The sequence below is a fragment of the Phycodurus eques genome, chromosome 2 (genome assembly GCF_024500275.1).
Source record: "Phycodurus eques isolate BA_2022a chromosome 2, UOR_Pequ_1.1, whole genome shotgun sequence".
Classification (NCBI taxonomy): Eukaryota; Metazoa; Chordata; class Actinopteri; order Syngnathiformes; family Syngnathidae; genus Phycodurus; species Phycodurus eques.
In genome coordinates, this window is record NC_084526.1 from 5249410 (window position 1) to 5272674 (window position 23265).

Sequence of the window (23265 nt, forward strand, 5' to 3'; positions counted from 1 at the left end):
GACTACCGAGATTCCAGTCAGAGAGGAGCAGCGTCAGAGAGTGAAATGAGGCTGGATAATCAAGAAAAGTAAGCTGTATCCCCAACGGGAGAGCGCAGAGAGCTCCATGCAGGCTGCTATTGGCACCATCCTTCTGTCTCTATCTCTTTAAGAGCCGAGAGAAGGAGCATGTGTGTGTGTGTGTGTGTGTGTGTGTGTGTGTGCGTGTGGGGGAGGGGTAATGGCTGGGGTGGAACAGTCCTGTAATGAGTAGCTACAAGAGAGACGAGCGATAGAAAGAGAAATATAACGAGGCCAAAACAATCCCGAGAAGGGCAGATGATTTGGTGAAATTGAGAGATACAGCCACAGTTCTGGTTCAGGGAGACGTTGGAATGGAGAGGACAATGGAGAGGAATATTTTTTTTCCTGCTTCTCTTGACACCCTCAGGAGAGAGCCTCCTGTGCAGAGTGGAGAAAGCGGAATGAAACAGGAGATAATCACACTCCACTTCACTTTGGCCTCTGAATCTGTGCTGTAATGACTAGATGACTTGGATTGCTGTTTAAATGTTTGTTTTCTGAGCCTTTCTATAGCGAAATAGCTTCAACTTTCTGCTCTCCACATTTTTTTTTCTGAATGACGTACCAACGTGGTCGGACCTCAGCTTCACGTCTCCATTTCTGCCGGTGCAGGAGGAATGTCGGGATGCTCTAATGGCTAATTGAGCCGAGCTCGATTGCTGCTCCTGTCGTTACTCTGTAGGCCTGTGGGACTGGTGGAAAAGCCTAGCCCTCGCTTGTCTGGAGCGCCTCGCTGCACGACTGAGACGACGGGCCGACGGGTGGAGAAGACGGCGTTGGACGAGGATGAGGAGCACCGTTAGCACACTTGCCCAAGGGAAAGAGCACGTATGACATCTGTCTTCATCGCTGCAGACTCATCACCGAAGCTTAAATTTCCTCTACATCATATATGATGCCTGTAAGGCCTTCCTGTCATTCCTAAGAGGAAACTGGTTTTCACAATTGGAGGCGAGGAAGTCAGGGGCCTGTGCCTCCCTGATACCTGATCCAAACAAGGCCTCCTCCCTACTTGCTACTTCTGAGTAAACTAGGCCTTTGCATTTCTTTTTCTCGACATTCTAAGGATTTGCCTAAACCTGTTTCATGCATGTCCACTGGAGGCAGGTTTGACTTTGATGATGGGGGGTCGTACTGTGGGGGGTGGGAGCAGGGAAAAGCCCATGGCAGAGGGGTCTGCACGGGGCCACAGGGACAGGGTGAGTACGCAGGGGCATGGAGTCACGGCTTTGAGGTCCTGGGCGTGTACACATGGCCCAGTGGGAATAGCTATCAGGGCACCTGGGCACAGGGCAAGCGGCATGGCATCGGAGTGGAAAGCAAGGGCCGCTGGGATTATAGAGGGGAATGGACGCAAGGGTTTAAAGGTCGCTACGGACAGTTGGAGAGCACAGCCAGTGGTGCCCGCTATGAGGGGACATGGAGCAACAGCCTCCAGGATGGATACGGAACTGAAACCTACTCTGATGGAGGTAAAGCTGATTTCGAGTCTCGTCATTCATTCTGATGTAGTCCCACTGCAGCTGCTATTGCAATAAACCACCGTTTGGTGATTCCAATCATTTTCAGGATACACGTTGGACAAACATGAGCACGGTATCTTAATGCTTAGCCCGTCTGCCTCACAGTTCTGAGGTTTTGGGGTTCAAATTTGGCCCCAATCTACCTATGTGGATTTGCATGTTCTCCCCGTGCTTGCGCGGATGGGCACCAGCTCACCCATGAGCAGTATAGAAAATGGATGGATGGAAATTGAACCATTTGCTGAACCTGGTGTAAAATGCAGAACTTCTCAAGTGCAGTGACATAAACATAATCTGGGTCACATCCACAAAAGACATCAGGTGGGCTGTGTCTGTATCATTAATTATAAAACAGCTAACATAAGGAAAACACAGATGTACACAACCAGCCTCTTACCTGCTCAGCATCACACCCTCAGTGCTGTAAAGTCGCCACGGCAACACAAAGACATCAGGTCAGCATGTCATTAGAGACCACTGCATGGCTCTCATGCAGTCTGATACTTCTAATTTGGGCCACTTAATGTGTAATGCAGTGCAGGCCGAGTGGAGGAGAATGTTGGAGTTCCATCGGGGATGGAGGAGGAGGAGGGAACACAGCCGTGTGCAGTCTAAAGCCGACATTTGTGGTGAAGTTACTGTTACAAAAAGCTCTAACACAGGAAATATAAACTAGACGCTGAATGCGAGGGGGGGAAAAAACCCCCGCTGCGTCACACAACACGTCTGCCCCGGTCTTCCGCTCACGTGGAGGACCGCCGACAGAAGAATACAGCATGCACGAGGTGACACATTTTCTGCAAGTCAGTAAATCTAGGCACACAACAAACAGGAGAGCCAAAATGGACATGAATTGGAGGCCTCACACATGCTTGTTTTCAGCACCATAGACAGCTCCTGGTCACGTTGAAGACAATTATTATAGGCAGTAACCCCAGACGGCAGACGACGAAAACAAATACATTTGAGAGAAGCTTTATTGACATATATTTACTGTACAGTACATACACACACGTTTGTTGCATCTTTGCACTATCCTATATACTGTATTTCTGTTGTGTTTGTACTGCTGGGAAAAATACAATTGAGAGAGAGTTATTAATCAAACTGTATTCTCAGCATTGTCTGCTTGCAATGGACTGCAATGCACTGCATCATATTGAGAGCTGTTTCTAAGTTTGCCCCTCTCATGTAGCTGAATAAAGTAACCAAAATACTGTATCAGAAACAGCCCTCAGTAAGATCAAGTGCACTTCTACAACAAGGAAAACTAAAACCACAGGTCTGGCTGCTGCCATTAAATCAGTTTTATCTGAACTGGACACTATTCATTCATTAAAAATGAGCAGAGAACAGTAACAACAATTTCTCTTTCCTAGCGGAATGTTTTTACTCGGGCTAGAACTTGCCCTCTAAATCCCCATTCGTTATTCACGTTGACAGTACACAATGACTCGAATCAGAACTGAATCGTTACTCTTTGTACTATCCCGAAATAAAGACATGTCATCGTACAAGAAATGAAAAATCGAATTTGACTATTTGGAAAACTATTGAACCAGAAAGAGAATACGCTGAGACGCTTCGGCTGCTGCTTCTCCATCCGGAGAATGCACAGAAGCTGTGAGCAGTACGTCCAAATAGCGTCGGCCATAAAACAAAGTCTAAAAATTGTGAAATATTTTAAATAAAAAGTGGCATGGCAGCAGTTGCAGCTGTTGTCAAAAATTCTGATTCAGCATTTGTTTTTCTCGGTGGACTCGAAAACCGATTCATAAACGGCCCTATTTTTTACTTTGTCAAACTAGTGGTATGGAGCCTGCCCTCCACTTGCAAGGGTTCCCAAAATATGTGTCGATCCATTTTAACCTCCTAAAAAGCTGTGGCACGTAGCGTGACCATACTGTGACATTACCAGTACAGCATTCCCTCAGATGTTGGCTTTACAGTGGCCGACATTAAGTGTGGCCCAAGGCCATGACGCCGCTGTCTCAGACCACCACCTACGTATAGATAGATGGTGGCTAGTAATTTCAGTCACCGAAAATTTCCGCTCGCTGAAAATGGCCCAAAAGTGCATTTTCAGTTGCGGACTCAAATACTTTTATCACCGAAACATCCCGTCCAAGGCATGATGTTGTGATGACGGAAGGATAACCGCGACCGGCAGGCGGCATGCGCCTGGCTGGATAAACGAGCAAGAAGTAGCCTTAAGTCAATAGCCAAAGCTAACAAAGCTGACGCCGCTAGCCTTAATAGATTCTTACCAGCGGGTGCGGGGAGCACAGAATGGTGACGAGGAATAAGGGCAGCATCACAAAGGGAAGCTTCATCACCAGATTATTATGTCCAATAATGTGCAGGCAGGAACTATGTGCTAACAAGGACTTGATTAATTAAAAAAAAGACACCAAACATCATGAAACTTTACAGTGCGGTCGTAACACAACATAATACAGCATATGGCCGGCATGTGTAAATCATAGGTCTTCGAATGGCGCTCAAAGTGTGCTAAAATGTTTTGGGAATGCTCCCTTTATATATAAAACATATTTAATATTGTCCATTATTTGTGTATTTATTTAGCTCAAGGCTAGCTATCCCCTTGGGCTGCATCATCTCATTTTCAAGAGGGTCCTTTCAACACATACATATAATCACCAATATACAAAATAATAAAGGGAAATCATGATACAAGTACTAATCATACACACACACACACACACACACACACACACACTGATCCCCTAAGCTGAGCCTCCCACCAACCAACCAATTTTTCATAATATGCATGTACATGTATATTAATACATAATATACCTCGTGTAGCGGCACGGTGGCCGACTGGTTAGAGCGTCAGCCTCACAGTTCTGAGGACCCGGGTTCAATCCCCGGCCCCGCCTGTGTGGTCTTTGCATGTTCTCCCCGTGCCTGCGTGGGTTTTCTCCGGGCACTCCGGTTTCCTCCCACATCCCAAAAACATGCATAAATTGGAGACTCTAAATTGCCCGTAGGTGTGCATGTGAGTGTGAATGGTTGTTTGTTGGTATGTGCCCTGCGATTGGCTGGCAACCAGTTCAGGGTGTGCCCCGCCTCTTGCCCGATGATAGCTGGGATAGGCTCCAGCACGCCCGCGACCCTAGTGAGGAGAAGCGGCTCAGAAAATGGATCAATGGATGGATATACCTCGTGTACACAACGTCAAGGCACTCTATTTTAATAATTGTGTAATTGTTTTATTCTTTGAAGCATTATTGCAATGCTAGGATTTAGTGAAGTTAGTACACAGATGCAGCCATTAATGGAATTGTACTAATAATTTCTTAAGGGGGCTTATTTAAAACAGTGTAAAGACATTAATAACAAAATAATCAGAACAGGTTCTGACAGGGCCACCACAACTTGGCTCATGGTGGCCCGACAGAGCCACCACCTAAAAAGGCTTAATATCGGACCCTGCTGTAGTTGATGCTGTGCCCCAATTAATAACTGGGTGCGCTGTACAGTGGAACAACTAAGTGCAGGCCCTTCAACAGAAACCTCCTTTTTTACTAATCTGGAAATACAAATAACAGGTGGTGCCACGAGGTGACTGTAATAAACTTTACTTCCTTAAGCTCAAGTTTGCGGTGCCACTGTATGCACTTTGCAGAATTCTGGCGCAAAACATGCTACACTGAAAATAATTAAGAATTGTATTGTATGTAAAGTGCCGTGAAAAGGTATTTGCCCTTTTCCTGATTTACATTGTATATTTATCATGCTTAAATGTTTCTGATTATCACACCAATTTTGTCTCACAAAGACAACCCAAGTAAATCCAAAATGCATTTTAAGAATTATTATTTTATTTATTAAGGGGAAAAGAATCCAAATATATCTGATCCTACATGGAAAAAATAATTTCCCTCTGAACCTAATAAATTGTTATGCCACCTTTGGCAGCAAGAACTGAAATCATATGTTAGCTATAACTGGTGTTGAGTCTTTTGGATCGATCGATCGATCGATCGATCTATCTATCTATCTATCTATCTATCTATCTATCTATCTATCTATCTATCTATCTATCTATCTATCTATCTATCTATCTATCTATCTATCTATCTATCTATCTATCTATCTATCTATCTATCTATCTATCTATCTATCTATCTATCTATCTATCTATCTATCTATCTATCTATCTATCTATCTATCTATCTATCTATCTATCTATCTATCTATCTATCTATCTATCTATCTATCTATCTATCTATCTATCTATCTATCTATCTATCTATCTATCTATCTATCTATCTATCTATCTATCTATCTATCTATCTATCTATCTATCTATCTATCTATCTATCTATCTATCTATCTATCTATCTATCTATCTATCTATCTATCTATCTATCTATCTATCTATCTATCTATCTATCTATCTATCTATCTATCTATCTATCTATCTATCTATCTATCTATCTATCTATCTATCTATCTATCTATCTATCTATCTATCTATCTATCTATCTATCTATCTATCTATCTATCTATCTATCTATCTATCTATCTATCTATCTATCTATCTATCTATCTATCTATCTATCTATCTATCTATCTATCTATCTTCCATCCCGCTTATCCACACGCGGGTCGCGGGCATGCTGCAGCCTATCCCAGCTATCTTTTGGGCGAGATGCTAGGTACACCCTGAACTGGTCGCCAGCCAATTGCAGGGCACACATAAACTATTCGCAATCACATTCACACATACGGGCAATTTTCTTCAATAAACCTACCATACATGTTTATGGGTTGTGGGAGGTAACCGATAGTACCCGGATAAAACCTACTCAGGGTCGAGGAGAACATACAAACGCCACACAGGCGAGTCCGGATTTGAACCTGGGTCCTCAGAACTGTGAGGCAGATGTGCTAACCAGTCGTTCACCATGCTGCCACCTCCAAAGGTATTAGAACGGTAGGGTGAATTCCTTTGTTTTTGTTGTATACTGAAGACATTTGGGTTTCAGATCAAAAGATGAATCTGAGACAGAAGTTCAGAATGTCTGCTTTTATTTCATGGTATTTACATCTAGATGTGTTAAACAACTCATGACAGAGCACCCTTTGTTTTAAGCCACCCAATTTTCAAGTTTGGAACAGGCATTATTAAATTAACTGTGCCGTTCCAATACTTTTGGAGGGGACTGTGTGTGTTCAGTATAAAAATATCAATCCATCCATCCATCCATTTTCTACCACTTATCCGAGGTCGGGTCGCGGGGGCAGGAGCTTTAGCAGGGACGCCCAGACTTACCTCTCCCCAGCCACTTCATCCAGCTCTTCCGGGGGGATCCCAAGGCGTTCCCAGGCCAGCCAAAGGATGTAGTCTCTCCAGCATGTCCTGGGTCGTCCCCGGGGTCTCCTCCCGGTGGGACGTGCCCTGAACACCTCTCCAGCGAGGCGTCAGGGAGGTGTCAGGGAGGCATCCGAATTAGATGCCCCACCCACCTCATCTGGCTCCTCTCGATGTGGAGGAGCAGCGGCTCTACTCTGAGATTCTCCCGGATGACCGAGCTTCTCACCCTATCTAAGGGAGAGCCCAGACACCCTGCGGCGGAAACTAATTTGGGCCGCTTGTATCCGGAATCTTGTTCTTTCGGTCACGAACCGATCCGCCTGTCGATCTCCCATTCCATTCTTCCCTCACTCGTGAACAAGACCCAAAGATACTTGAACTCCTCCACTTGGGCCAGGATCTCATCCCCGACCTGGAGAGGGCACGCCACGCTTTTCTGACTGAGGACCATGGTCTCGGATTTGGAGGTGATGATTCTCATCCCAGCCGCTTCACACTGCGAACTGCTCCACTGAGAGTTGGAGGTCATGGCTTGATGAAGCCAACAGAACCACATCATCTGCAAAAAGCAGAGATGCAATACTGAGGCCACCAAACCAGACCCCCTCTACGCTTTGGCTGTGCCTCGAAATTCTGTCCATAAAAGTTATGAACAGAATCGGTGACAAAGGGCAGCCTTGGCGGAGTCCAACCCTCACCGGAAACGAGTCCGACTTACTGCCGGATATGCAGACCAAACTCTGACTCCGGTCGTACAGGGACCGAACTGCCTGTATCAGGGGGTTCGTTACCCCATACTCCCGAAGCACCCCCCACAGGACCCCCCGAGGGAGAAGGTTGAACGCCTTGTCCAAGTCCACAAAACGCATGTCGACTGGTTGGCCGAACTCATATGCACCCTTGAGGACCCTGCCGAGGGTGTAGAGCTGGTCCACTGTTCCACGGCCAGGAAGAAAACCACACTGCTCCTCCTGAATCTGAGATTCGACTTCCCGATGGACCCTCCTCTCCAGCACCCCTGAATAGACCTTACCAGGGAGGCTGAGGAGTGTGATCCCCCTGTAGTTGGAACACACCCTGCGGCCCCCCTTCTTAAAAAGGGGGACCCCCACCCCAGTCTGCCAATCCAGAGGCACTGTCCCCGATGTCCACGCGATGTTGCAGAGGCGTGTTACCCAGGACAGCCCAACAACATCCAGAGCCTTGAGGAACTCCGGAGCCTTGCCACCATCCGCCCCCGGAGCCTTGTCACCAAGGAGCTTTTTAACCACCTCAGTGACCTCAATCACAGAGATAGGAGAGCCTGCCTCAGAGAACCCCGACTATGTTCCCTCATGGGAAGGTGTGTTGGTGGAATTTGAGGAGGTCTTCGATGTATTCTCCCAACCTACTCACAACGTCCCGAGTCGAGGCTCCTTCACTGCCAGAGAAGTGACATTCCACGTCCCTAGAGCCAGCTTCTGTAGCTTCTATAGCCAGGGATCGAATCGGCAAGGTCCCCGCCTTCGGCCACTGCCCAGCTCGCATTGGACCCGACCCCTATGGCCCCTCCCACAGGTGGTCAGCCCATGGGAAGGACAGTATATATATATATATATATATATATATATATATATATATATATATATATATATATATATATATATATATATATATATATATATATATGTGTGTGTGTGTGTGTGTGTCAAAGTCAAAGAAGAAGAAGAGGTGGAAAGCGGGTTCTTCGGCAGAAAGAGAAGAGGAAAGCACAGAGCCTAGAACTGAATGTGGGGACTTTGAATGTTGGGACTTTGACAGGAAAATCTCAGGAGTTGGTTGACATGATGATCAGGAGAAAGGTTGATATATTATGTGTCCAGGAGACCAGGTGGAAAGGCAGTAAGGCTAGAAGTTTAGGGGCAGGGTTTAAATTATTTTACCATGGTGTCGATGGGAAGAGAAATGGAGTCGGGGGTTATTTTAAAAGAAGATGTTAGATATATTGTAGAAGTTATCATTTATTTGCTTAGCTTGCATTAGTATTATGGACAATGTTTAGAAAGAAAGATGTCTCGCCTTCAAGAAGATGACTCAGCAGGAATCATCTGAGAGAAGGACGTGGCCGGGACGTGGCAGGTGCCATGTTTTCACCTTGAAACCCTACCCTTAGAGTGTTGTGTCTTGTAGCTTAGTACGTTATGTCTTGTAAACTTAGAAACCTCCCTATTTTCAAATAAATGCAGGAGCGACGGGAGAGATTGTTTAGAGCGTGTTGAGAGGCTGTAATCTGAACAATCTCCCATGCGCCCTCCTCATGAGAAAAAGAAACCAGCGTCTTCATTCCTTTTGTGTCTATTTTTTATAATGTTGGGCAAGATAAATCCAACAGAAGAGTTGGCTAAGAATGTCTTGGAGGTGAAAAGAGTATCAGATCGAATGATGAAGCTGAAACTTGAAATTGAGGGTGTTATGTATAATGTGATGAGTGGCTATGCCCCACAGTTAGGATGTGACCTAGAGGTGAAAGAGAAATTCTGGAAGGAGCTAGACGAAGTAGTTCTGAGCATCCCAGACAGAGAGAGAGTCGTAATTGGCGCAGATTGTAATGGACATGTTGGTGAAGGTAATAGGGGTGATGAAGAAGTGATGGGTAAGTACGGCATCCAGGAAAGGAACTTGGAGGGACAGACTTTGCAACAAGGATGCAAATGGCTGTAGTGAACACTTTTTTCCAGAAGAGGCACGAACATAGGGTGACCTACAAGAGCGGAGGTAGAAGCACACAGGTGGATTACATCTTGTGAAGACAATGTAATCTGCAGGACATTACCAACTGTAAGGTAGTGGTCGGGGAGAGTGTGGCTAGACAGCATAGGATGGTGGTGTGTAAGATGACTCTGGTGGTGGGGAGGAAAATTAGGAAGACAAAGGCAGAGAAGAGAACCATGTGGTGGAAGCTGAGACAGGACGAGTGTTGTGCAGCATTTCGGGAAGAGGTGATACAGGCTCTCGGTGGACGGGAGGAGCTTCCAGAAGACTGGACCACTGCAGCTAAGGTGATCAGAGAAGCAGGCAGGAGAGTACTTGGTGCATCTTCTGGCAGGAAAGGAGAGAAGGAGACTTGGTGGTGGAACCTCACAATACAGGAAATCAAGGAAAAAGGTTAGCTAAGAAGAAGTGGGACACTGTAAGGACCGAGGAGAGGCGAAAGGAATACATTGCGATGCGACACAGGGCAAAGGTAGAGGTGGCAAAGGCCAAACAAGAGGCATATGATGACATGTATGGCAGGTTGGACACTAAAGAAGGAGAAAAGGCTGGCCAGACAGAGGGATAGAAATGGAAAGGATGTGCAGCAGGTTAGGGTGATTAAGGATAGAGATGGAAATATGTTGACTGGTGCCAGCAGTGTGCTAGCTTGATGGAAAGAATAATTCGAGGAGTTGATGAATGAGGAAAATGAGAGAGAAGGGAGAGTAGAAGAGGCAAGTGTGGTGGACCAGGAAGTGGGAATGATTAGTAAGGGGGAAGTTAGAAAGGCGTTAAAGAGGATGAAACATGGAAAGGCAGTTGGTCCTGATGACATTCCTGTGGAGGTATGTAAGCATCTAGGAGAGGTGGCTGCGGAGTTTTTGACCAGCTTGTTCAATAGAGTTCTAGTGCGTGAGAAGATGCCTGAGGAATGGAGGAAAAGTGTACTGGTGCCCATTTTTAAGAACAAAGGTGATGTGCAGAGCTGTGGCAAATATAGAGAAATAAAGTTGATGAGCCACACAATGAAGTTGTGGGAAAGAGTATTGGAGGCTAGACTCAGGACAGAAGTGAGTATTTGCGAGCAACAGTACGGTTTCATGCCTAGAAAGAGTACCACAGATGCATTATTTGCCTTGAGGATGTTGATGGAAAAGTACAGAGAAGGTCAGAAGGCGCTACATTGTGTCTTTGTAGATCTAGAGAAAGCCTATGACAAAGTACCCAGAGAGGAACTGTGGTACTGCATGCGGAAGTCTGGAGTGGCAGAGAATTATGTTAGAATAATACAGGAGATGTACGAGGGCAGCAGAACAGCGGTGAGGTGTGCTGTAGGTGTGACAGGCGAATTTAAGGTGTAGGTGGGACTGCATTAGGGATCAGCCCTGAGCCCCTTCCTGTTTGCAATGGTGATGGATAGGCTAACAGATGAGGTTAGACTGGTGTTTGCAGATGACATTGTAATCTGCAGTGAAAGCAGGGAGCAGCTGGAGGAACAGTTAGAAAGATGGAGGCATGCACTGGAAAGAAGAGGAATGAAGATTAGCCGAAGTAAGACAGAATATATGTGCATGAATAAGATGGGTGGTGGGGAAGAGTGAGGCTACAGGGAGAAGAAATAGCAAGGGTGGAGGACTTTATATACTTGGGGTCAACCGTCCAGAGCAATGGTGAGTGTGGTCAGGAAGTGAATATCGGGTCCAAGCAGGTTGGAACCGGTGGAGGAAGGTCTCATGTGTGTTATGTGACAGAAGAGTCTCTGCTAGGATGAAGGGCAAAGTTTATAAAACAGTGGTGAGGCCAGCCACATTGTACGGATTAGAGACAGTGGCACTGAAAAGACAACAGGAAGCAGAGTTGGAGGTGGCGGAAATGAAGATGTTGAGGTTCGCTCTCGGAGTGACCAGGTTGGATAAAATTAGAAATGAGCTCATCAGCGGGACAGCCAAGGTTCGATGTTTTGGAGACAAAGTTAGAGAGAGCAGACTTCGATGGTTTGGACATGTATGTCCAGAGGAGAGATAGTGAGTATATTGGGAGGGAGCTGCCAGGCAAGAGAGCTAGAGGAAGACCAAAGAGAAGGTTGATGGATGTCGTGAGGGAAGACATGATGGCAGTTGGTGTTCGAGAGGAGGATGCAGGAGATAGGCTTACATGGAAAAGGATGACGCGCTGTGGCGACCCCTAACGGGACAAGCCGAAAGGAAAAGAAGAAGAAGATATATATCCATCCATCCATCCATTTTCTTTGCCGCGTCTCCTCACTAGGGTCGCGGGCGTGCTGGATCCCATCCCAGCTGTCATCGGGCAGGAGGCGGGGTACACCCTGAACTGGTTGCCCGCCAATCGCAGGGATGTGCCCTGCGATTGCCCTGCAAACAACCATTCGCACTCACAGTCACACCTACGGGCAATTTAGAGTCTCTAATTAATGAATGTTTTTTGGGATGTGTGAGGAAACCGGCGTGCCCGGAGAAAACCCACACAGGCACGGGGAGAACATGCAAACTATATATATATATACACACACACACACACACACACACACTTGCTATATACTATTTTTCAGGGCATTGTCCTGCTGCAACGAGAAAGCATAAACTTATGATGGCCGGACATTCACCTTCAGGTTTTTCCTGTACAACAGTTCCATTATTCACAGCAAGTCATCCAGATCATTAATGGGTTAAGCAGCCCCAGTCCATCACTCTGCCACCACCATGTTTGAATGATGGCTTGATCCATCCATCCATCCATCCATTTTCAACACTGCTTATCCTAGCTAGGATCGCGGGACGCTGGAACCTATCCCAGCTGACTTCGGGCGAAAGGCGGACTACACCCTGAACTGGTCGCCAGTCAGTCGCAGGGCACATATAGACATGGACAACCATTCGCACTCACATTCACAAAGTAACTGAATGGGAACTGAACCCACGCTGCCTGCACCAAAGTCAGGCGAGTGGACCACTACATGATGGCATGATGTTCTTTTTATCAACATCTTGTGTTATTTTAAAACCAGTTCTAACCAGCCGCACACACCCCCCCCCCAAAAAAAATCAAAATTTTGTCTCATTCGTCCACAGAATATTTATCCAAAAGTCTTAAGGAACATCAAGAAGTTTCTTGGCAAATGTGGGATGTGTCTTTGTGTTCTTTTTTGTCAGGAGTGGTTTTCACTTTGGGACTTTCCCATGGATGCCATTTTTGCACAGTTTCTTTCTTAAGGTTGAGTCATGAACAATGACGTTAACTGAGACCAGTGAGAACTGCAACTCTTTGGATGTCATTCTGGGTTCTTTTGTGACCTCGTGGATGAGTCATTGTTGCACTCTTGGAGTACAGTTTATTTTGCCTGGCTGATCATTCCTGGGACAGTTGACCACTGTAATAATAATAATAATAATCCATCCATCCATTTTCTGAGCCGCTTATCCTCACTAGGGTCGCGAGAGTGCTGGAGCCTATCCCAGCTATCAACGGGCAGGAGGTGGGGTACACTCTGAACTGGTTGCCAGCCAATCGCAGAGCACATTTTCACAACAACCATTCGCACTCACATTCACACCTACGGGAAATTTAGAGTCTTCAATTAATCTAACAAGCATGTTTTTGGGATGTGGGAGGAAACCGGAGTGCCCGCAGAAAACCCATGCAGGCACGAGGAGAACATGAAAGTTTCGCACAAGCTGGGCCGGGGATCCACCAAAATGATAATAATTATTATTATTACTATCCATCCATCCATGTTCTTTACCGCTTATTCTCACATGGGTCGCGGGCTGCTGGAGCCTATCCCAGCTATCTTCGGGCGGGAGGCGGGGTACACCCTGAACCGGTCGCCAGCCAATCACAGGGTACATAGAAACAAACAACCATTCGCACTCACATTCACACCTACAGGCAATTTAGAGTCTTCAATTAACCTACTATTATTATTATAAGAAGAAGAAGAATCACTGGCACTTTTATTAATAGCAATCATGGCTCTGACCATGGGTTTGAAACTTTTTTGATGCTTTTCAATCCTTCAATTTCTTATTTGTTAAATTTCTTTGGATCATTGCATATGTCTCTTTTTTAGGTCGATATAGATGTGAGAGCAACAAGCTTTCTGAGGAATCATGTACAATATAGTAATCATCATCCAAATGTTAATTTCTTTATGCCCTCACGTGACGTTTGCATTCTTTAATGAATATTTTTCTGCATTATTTCCTGTTTGCATGGCCTAATTGGAACTTAATATAGACATACTGTAATTGGGACACTTGTGTCCCAATTACATACTACATACTAATTATACACAGATCTAACCGAACAGTGGTCCTCTGGGAAAACAAGACCATGGACCCTCCTTTGTTCTTCTACTTTTTGTTGCACAGTCAATGCAACATGTTCGTTTTAAGTGCCCATGTACTGCAGTGCACATACAGTCGACTGAACGGACACAACAGCTTTGTTATGAGCGTGATATTATGAGCCACTCAGAATTATTCGACTGTGATATGAAACAACATAAACTTGGAAGAACCTGGGAAACACATTTGTAAAAGAGACATAAAATTAAACAAATCATAACAAAAAACACACAGCAGAACTGAGAGGTTATAATGCATATACAATTAGTTTAAAGTGTTTTTCTGGTTTTATGCAGTGTAGTCGTGCCAAACAAATATATTCTGACCTAAATCACAGGATTTCATTTTTGGCAGAGTTTACATCTTTGTGTTAAACAATTTTTTTCTCTTCAGGTCAGGCATGTATTATTGAGCTGTAATAAAAAAAATCACCTAGTAAACTTCTTACCGCAAGAAACCTGCTAAGATGTCCGGTAAATTAATTTAATGAGAACACAAAGCTGAAGAGGGGGGTGTTGAGTTACTTGCCTGAAACTAGATCTGCTTCAACACATCTCAAAAAAGATCATGTAAAATGTTTACTTTTCCACACTGAGGCCCTGTACTTAATAGGTTGAGAGATATTTTATGGCTTAAAGTAGTCTAATCTATTTAGACCCCAGAGATCACAACATACAGTAAAAAGATAAAATACCCTCTAATGGAAGAAACCTTGAGCAGAACCAAGGGCTTTATTTTTGGTACAAGTGTAAATTCAGCGCTCTGCTTGGCATTACTATGCGGGCGAGGAGACAAGCTAGACCCGGTTTTGGTAATTTTGTGGACCAGCGTACCCCGAGCGCATTTAAAAGTGTGACATCTGCGCTGGTCTGGGTGTGTTCACAGCTGACTTCAATACTGTCCAATCAGAGCAGCTTCTTTCGTTCCCTTTAAAAGCGGCATAATAGTCTTGCATGGAGACGTCTCTCTATGCGGAAGAGGACGCAGCAATCCGTGCGGGATTGGAGCATTGAAGGTTAGCGGATACCCTTATTAAACACAGAATGAGTTGGTGAAAACCGCTGGCGACTTAAATATGTCCACAGACCTCATGTATCTATCCCTTCCAACGGTTGTTCGTTTCCCCTTGACTAACTTGGGGTTATGTTGAAAAGCATTGCTGGTACTACATTAGTTCATATTCTGTGCATAGAGTATTTTCAAATTAAATTTTCTAAGGAAACAATGTCATGTATAAATTCAATTTAACAATGCGTGGCATTGCAGAGAGAGCGAGAGGGAAGAATTTCATGTATTTGAGGATTAATACCATTATTACAAATGCATGAAACATAGTTTAAGACCACCCCCTTTCCTCTGATTGGTTGCCTCCGTGGAGAAGACCCACTTGTGAGAGCACACGTGTTTGTTATGTTGACAGCGCTGGCTCAGGAGCGGCGAGGTAGGGAGAGATCTTCGCTACTGACATAGATATGCTCCAGAAATTCGAATGACCTGCTTTCAGGCCTGCAACTCAGAATGTGTGGACGATTTTAATTCATATTTCATCTTTACTGAGGAAAGTGTTTTCTCTTTATTTTTGACTTTGAACATCCTCCAAACACAAGGAGGTGTTTTTTTTGTTTTTATTATGTCTATCAAATTGTTCCACAAGTTTACGCCCAAGGTTGACTCATCAGTGTTTCTTTTCCAACGGTAAAATATGACAGTTATTGACAGTTATGAAGTCATAAAAGAAAGCCATACAGGTACTTGTTCGACTCCTGACTCATGTCTCTTTCTGGGCCAGGAACCTACCAGGGCCAGTGGCTGGGTGGAATGCGTCATGGTTACGGTGTGCGCCAGAGCGTGCCATATGGCATGGCGGCCGTCATCCTCTTCCCTCTACGAACATCCATAAACTCTCTCCGTTCTGAGCACAGTCATGGCCCCCCGGCTGTGCTTGAGGATGGCGTTGCCAATACACCCACAGATGGGGTGATAGCTGGGCTAGCTGGCAGCCCTGTGGGCCGAGGAGGGTTTGCTCTAACTGCTCCAAGTGAGGCCGAGCGCCAGAGAAAGAGGAAAGGTCGTTTCCGCCAGTCCATCCTGAGCGGCCTAAAGCTACGACGCTCAGAATCCAAAAGTTCACTTGCCAGTCAGCTGAGCAAGCAAAGTTCCTTCTGCAGCGAGGCTGGCATTAGTACGGTCAGCTCGGCTGCGTCCGACATCCACTCCAATGCTAGTGAGAATGAACAAGGAAGTCCTGTGGATGCAACTGTGACAGAAATGTATGCAGGTGAGTGGCGAAGCGACCACAGGGCTGGCTGGGGGGTGAGTCGACGCACGGATGGCCTTCACTACACAGGTGAATGGGCAGGGAACAAGAGGCATGGGTACGGATGCACTACCTTTCCTGATGGCACCAAGGAGGAGGGAAAGTACAAGCAGAACGTGTTGGTGAGCGGCAAGCGCAAGAACCTGATTCCACTGAGGGCCAGTAAAATCAGAGAGAAGGTGGACCGAGCTGTTGAAGCTGCAGAAAAGGCTGCGGAAATTGCCAAGCAGAAAGCTGAGATTGCCATGTCAAGGTAATATATCCTTTATATATATATATATATTCACAAACTTTATTTATATACAGATGGGTTTAAGATGTATGGAGTTTTTGTCTGGCCAAAATTGTGAAGGAGCTCGCTGATAACAACATCAATTCTACAAATGCCATCTGATGTATTCTTTCAGAAGAAGTATTGTAAGCATTGCCTGTAGTGATAGATCACTGAAAAGAGAAAAATAAATAGAGGTGAATGAACAACTACATCATCTGCATGTCGGTCCATTTTCAGTTTATAAAGATAGACAGAGAGCCTTTCCATTATCTCACAGAACTCTGAAATGTATGAGGGAATTGTTTCTAACTCTTATATCCAGAATGAGCCACGCTCGTGGAAAGGCAGAGGCGGCTGAGGGAGTTGCGCAGAAGGCCATGGAAGAATGTCGACTGTCCCGGATAGCTGCCAAAGAGCTCTCACCCTCCTTTCACATCTACGGCAATGGTGAGTTGTCTATACGTGATCAAAACCGTATAAAATAACCATTAAAATTGTTTTCTACCCATGAGATTTGTCATCAGTAAGGTCTTGCATTTACTGTACATCAGGAAGCAATTTTCCACAATACCAATACTTTTGTACTTTATACATGCACGGTGTACTAGATAATGTAATCAGTTTTTTAAAATCCTAATTCACAGTAGTTCAGCATTTTTCTATTTTCAGTTTGTCTCATATATGATATTTACATGCAAAATTTGTTATTATTATTTATGATCAATTCCTTCATTTAGCATGCTAAATGCACTCAAATCACTCAATCATAAATTGAATAAGATCAAAACGTGCGGAGCAAACAAAGGAAATATGAAAAGGTAAACTGTTCACTGTCCACAACTCTTCAGATGTTAACACTACTATTACAATACTTAGATAGCAGTGGACCAGGGAAATCCCAGGGAATTCATGGAATCAGGAATTCTATTAATTAAAATTGCATCAAAATATATCCACTGATGCATGCTACTATTGAATTAAAGCTTTCGCTGACAGAAACAGCTGAGACTGAATCAACAGCACCTCTGCTGGCTGAAAGGTATCCTCCATTTTACATCAATTCCTTCAAAAGTCACATCATCAACAACCAATTCTAAACAACAAAGACAAAAACAATCAATTCATCTCTTTTCATCTCTTGTTGGCTCTCTTGCGGATACATCCTACGGTCATAACTTTGCAGCTGCATTTTAAGAGGCACTGTAGGCTCTTGTTCTTGGTGAAAATACTTGTCTTTCAGAAAACTGTTAAATATTCACTTACTCCTTGACATACTGTATGAGTATGTTTAGTCTCTGTAGTTGTAGTTTGTAGGGGAATAGGACTGCACTGGTTCATACTGTTTGTAATATTTTACCTCTTGTATACCTAAATAAGGCAATCCAAATATTACAATCAAGCCTCAGTAAAATACAACAGTTAGACACCGCTGCAAGTTACAACAACAATAATAAACATGGTGTCAATTAATACTAAATATTGTTATCTAATGTTAGATATACTGTAGCTCTTGCATTAGATGTATTAAGATTGTACAGGTGTATCTAAAGATAGAGTTCAAAAGGAATTTGATTCCATACAATACAATTGTATTGAAGATTGAAGGTAACTGTGACTGCATGTATAAAATTTAATTTGGTGATTTTCCTTTGTAACACAGCATGCCATTAAGCTAATGAATTCACTGTGGGTTTCCGCCAGATCACTTCATTAGTGTTATTATATAACTTTTTTGGTAGGGCTCGAATGTCAGAACACCCAGCACCAGAACGCAAAGGACAAAGACCACGAGATCATCTCCACCGGAACAGACAGTCCAGAGCTGTGTACTCCGGACATGACATCACCTGTAATAACCCCAGATCTCAGCCCTGTGCTGAGTGTCCCCATCTGTCCAACCCGCAGCCCACCCAATCATCTCCATCGTCCCAGAAACGCTTGCTTCATGAGACAAAGTGCCGTGGATGATCAGGGCAAGTCAGAGATCCAGGTTCTGGTTGAGTCACGTGGTGGTATGGACCTGCTGAAAGGGGGTGCTAACGATTGGGCGGATGACATGTACCCAGATCGAGTATGTAGCAGCCGTTCGACAACACCTTCTTTACTAGAAGAACAGGAGGGACAAATTAATGGCCACGATCCAGTCCCTTTGTCCAACCACAAGCTACACAGAGCATGGGAGCACTCTGTGTCCAACCAAAAGTCCTCCAAGCATGTCTCTTCCAATCACAAGTCAAGGGAGTACACATCATCCAATCATAAAACACGGGATCATTCTTCTAAAAACCACAAGGCCTGTGAGCATGCCTCTTCCAACTATAGGCAGGTGCAAAGTTTATCCAATCACATGGCCTTGGAACATAACATGTCCAATCACAAGACTTCTGCGCATGCTTCCTCCAATCACAACCCCAATGACCATGTTGCCTCCAGTTACAACTTTCGAGAGCATGTCTTCTCCAATCACCACCTAAAGCAGCACAATCCCTCCAACCACAAGTCTAGTGAGCATGCTGTATTTGACCAAAGGCAAGATGGCCTCACCGAGGGTTGGACTGCAGAAAGCACCCTTAGGTGGAGCCCCGCCCACTCACGCCTCACAGAGCAGGATGAGGAAAGAATGAATGAATACACAGTAGACATGAGGCTTCAGTGTCAGGAATCGCAGGTATCTCGGGGGTTGGCTCAGGAATCGCCGGCCCCCCAAAACAACAGACTGCGATCCCGAGGCCTGAGGCCAGTCAGAGAGGGATCCGTGGATTCTGTCCAAATGCTGGACAATTTAAGTGTGGGCGCAGAGCTGGAGGACTGGCCGCTGCATAGGGACCTCACCCTCTCCCCACCACTTCAGTCTCAGCCAATCGCTCTGGAACAGGAAGGAGAGCTTCTCACCCTCAAATCAAACTCAGTAAGTCCAGTTCTGTCTTCGTTTTGAAATTTTAGAATTGCAACCATTTCTTCACAGCACAGGAGAGACAAAACTATGCATTTGAATCATTAACAAATCTCAATCTCGTTAAAAGCTAAAGAAGCAAAGAAAATGAATGCACGGGTCATTTTCATCTAATCTAATATAAGGACAAATTTTGCAATTTGTTTATGCCGCCTTGGCTTTACATGGGTAAATGTCTCTCGTGCTGAAACAGCCACACTTGAAGTCTTAATTTCAAAAAGTTACCGATGATTTCAAACCCTTGGCATTCATAGTAAAGGCAATCCTATTAGAAGAGCAAATGGTGGTGGCCCATTGAAACATAATTCTTTTTGTAACAGTAAAGACAAACGCACATAACGTGCGTTTGTCATATACATAACAATAAAGACAAACAGCTTAATAAAAATCGTGTAAGTTGCAAAATTGTCTTGCCCTTCAAACTCTGCGGCTACAAGTCCATAAATGATCCTAACGACTCACTAAACCCATTAGATCTTCTATTGTGTAAATACAAAATGGAGGTCTCATCATGGGACTTCAGATCACAGATCCCTATGCTGTATTGCAACAACAATGAAACTCTAGTGGAATTAACGGTAAAGACAGATTGAGTGACACAGGAGGACTGTTTGTAAAAGAACCAAAAAATGAACCAAGTTGCATTTGTGTTAGTTTTCATGGAATAGGCAATATTAGCTAATCTATTATTATTACTGGTAGTCTAATATTGATGTAATATTACTATAATCATTTCCTAAACCATAGGAGAAAAATCCTATACATCCAAAAATGTAACTAGCATCTTCAGAAAACATGTTGCAAATCATGAAACTTCATTCCGGGCAGCTAAAGGTAAAGACATGTTAGCATTAAAAGTTGAAAAAAGAAGATTCCTTGAAATATTTTTTTTCTACGAAATAATTATGACCTTTTGATATATAACTGCCAATGCTTCAAATGCTCATATCAGTCAAATGAATTGATTTTCAAAAGGAAATTCAGTGCACCATTTCTCTACAGTTATTGAAAAATATATATGAAAATGACCTGAAAACTTTATATGAGCATTCTTCATAGAGAACTGGACTAATTCCTTGTTTTCACCCTCCCATCTTCTAGGGCTCCAGCTCCATTCTGGTGGTTATGGTCATCTTACTCAATATTGGAGTAGCCATTCTTTTTATTCATTTCTTTATTTAAGCTAAAACAGGTATGATCTACTAAGACTGTTTGATTACTATACCACAGTATATTATTACTTATTGAGATGGATATTCTGCTTATTCCAATAGAGTCCACAGCCTGAATGACGGACACAGAGCCTTAGTGAAGAGGCCCATCATTACAGTTTCTGCATGATCGCCATTCCTTTTAATCTTTTATTTTGAGCTTGCAACCATTAAAAGATGACTCAATAAAATTCACAATAAAGTGAAGATCGCAGCTTTACCTGAATGTGGCATTTTTGGACACATATGCATGGGTGTCCACTGCATATTGTTACATCGGCTGTCACAGGCTGATTTGGTCCACTTTCCACCAGTCAAGGAAAAGAAAAAGAAAGCCGTTTATCATGTAACATGCTAACCAAGAACATGAAACTTCCACTACATTCTGCACTGCACATAAAAACAAACATTTTGTCTTTTTCGATCTTGGTCCAATTTATTAATATCATACCCCTATTCGCACTATGCGCTACATACAGAATTATGCTGCAAGAGTAGATCCATTTAAAGGGCTAGGCCATTATTTATTGACTTATTTAATTTATTCCAAACCCACTTGAAACTTTTGCAGGAGGCTGTGTGGGGTGTCAAAATGCATTGTCAATCCCTTTAACATGACTATTCTGTCTTCATTCGTTCGGACTCCATCCTAGTGATCACTTCTCGGTGCACTTGTTTGACGTCGCCACACTCCACACAACCAAATCTTTGGATCTAGAAGAAGAAAAAAAAATCGTTCATGTATGATTTGTGAACTTTTTTATGTCACCGACATATTGCAAGACCCACATTTATACTCAAGCAACTTTTTTGGCAAAGAGAATTTTTTATGTCAGCACTCCTTGTACATCAACACACATTCGATACAATTAACTGCTGACATACGGAGAAGAATTCAGCATTGTCTGTTTGTACAGCCTCCAGACTGTTATGTTATGACCACTAATTATATTATAATATGTGTATGTGTCATTATTATTCCAATTTGACACATTTTGTGAGCCAGAGAGAATGCAGAGTGCCTCACATTAATTCAGTTTCCCTCTCAAATTAATTTCACTGTAAACTGCGACAAAACACAGGATGATTCCAGGCTAAGAGGAAACAAATAACCTTCAACACAACTCACACACTCCCCACTTAACCAGGAATGGCATGCACTGTTTTGACTGTCTCTTCGTCGCCCTTTGCTCAAAATGGGAAGGTGGGATTTCTACAGTGTCATTTCCTGACACTTTTTGGGCCGGTTGAGATTTTTCCGCATGTTTGTTCAGCCTGCTCAATCTGGTGTCACTTTGTAAAGTCTCTCCTTCTCGTCTCTTTTATTAAGTAACAATAGGCTACACGAGACATGGAGAGCAGTGTAAAATAAATGCTAGCTTTTAACTCTCAGTGGATACTGAAATGTCCTGAGTTTATGAATGACATGAAAACGAACTCTCTACTATTATATGTTTTATACTTCGCACCCAGTGGCATCATCATGTTGTGAAACCATTGCATGCCCGAGCATGCTCTTTCTTACGCTTTGGTTTATGAGGTTGTTAATGTGGAGAAAATAAAAAAAATGTTTGAAATATTCAGTCTGTCACGGCTCATGATTATTGCTAGTTGTGTTCATTTTTTAATAATTAGGTTTCATAAAAGTGGTACAAAATGGCCATTTGAAACTTGTTTAGCCGAAGCTAATGACACAGATGCTGTCACTATAGTACAGAAATATGAAGCCACACAGGAAAATACTTGTACATGCACAGAGTGATGGATTATGACCTACTGACTCTTCACTAGATCTCACACATTGAGCACAGTGCTACGTAACAGTTTGTTCACGTATGATTTCATATAAAAGTGACAGAATAGGATATGATGTAGTATTACAGATCCTACCCTGGAACATGCTTGCTGTGAGACAACAACTAACCAGGAGCTACAGGAATATTACAATATTACATTCCATAAATCCCTTCTAGGGATAGGGGATACACGCACACAAGATTGTCCCACATTCACTTACAACAATTGTACACACATCACTAATATGTCACACACAACCTTTGTTTCATGGAATGTAAATGCCATTCGTTCACAGGCAAAGAGAATTAAGATTATCGATTCTATCACAACATTAAAAACGGATCTCTTTTTCATACAAGAAACCTATTTGTCTAAACCAGAAGAAAATTTTCTTTCTGATTTAAATTTCAGTCAGACTTTTTCAGCAAGCTATACCAGCAGACAAAGAGTCTTAATACTAATTCATAATAGACTACTTTTTTTTTTTAGATATACTTTTTACACTAAATAGTACAATAACTGATCCAGAAGGCCAAGACATAATTGTTCAGGCAACTATATTTCACACATCATATACATTAGCTAATGTATACGCCCCTAATAATGACGATGTAGCATACATTGTTTGTGTAATTATTAAATAATACTAATAATAATAATAAAAGTGTAATTAATTTTGAAAA

At 43.4% G+C, this 23265-nt stretch overlaps 1 protein-coding gene across 1 annotated transcript; it reads left to right on the top strand.

Moving 5' to 3' along the window:
* Positions 1 to 228: 228 nt before the first annotated feature.
* On the top strand, positions 229 to 22333 carry jph3a (junctophilin 3a). Its single transcript, XM_061664720.1, has 6 exons — positions 229 to 1535; positions 15820 to 16600; positions 16944 to 17068; positions 18361 to 19529; positions 20676 to 20766; positions 20849 to 22333. Exons 1-5 carry the CDS (start codon positions 1154 to 1156, stop codon positions 20754 to 20756), a joined length of 2538 nt encoding a protein of 845 aa, XP_061520704.1. The 5' UTR covers positions 229 to 1153; the 3' UTR covers positions 20757 to 20766; positions 20849 to 22333.
* Positions 22334 to 23265: the final 932 nt, after the last annotated feature.

What these genes read in the sequence shown, in the direction of transcription:
- jph3a (XM_061664720.1), top strand. Translation starts at nt 1,154, where the DNA reads ATGTCCACTGGAGGCAGGTTTGACTTTGATGATGGGGGGTCGTACTGT. An exon ending in TGAAACCTACTCTGATGGAG is followed by an intron (nt 1,536 to 15,819) that starts GTAAAGCTGATT and finishes TTTCTGGGCCAG; the next exon opens with GAACCTACCAGGGCCAGTGG. An exon ending in CTTTCACATCTACGGCAATG is followed by an intron (nt 17,069 to 18,360) that starts GTGAGTTGTCTA and finishes CTTTTTTGGTAG; the next exon opens with GGCTCGAATGTCAGAACACC.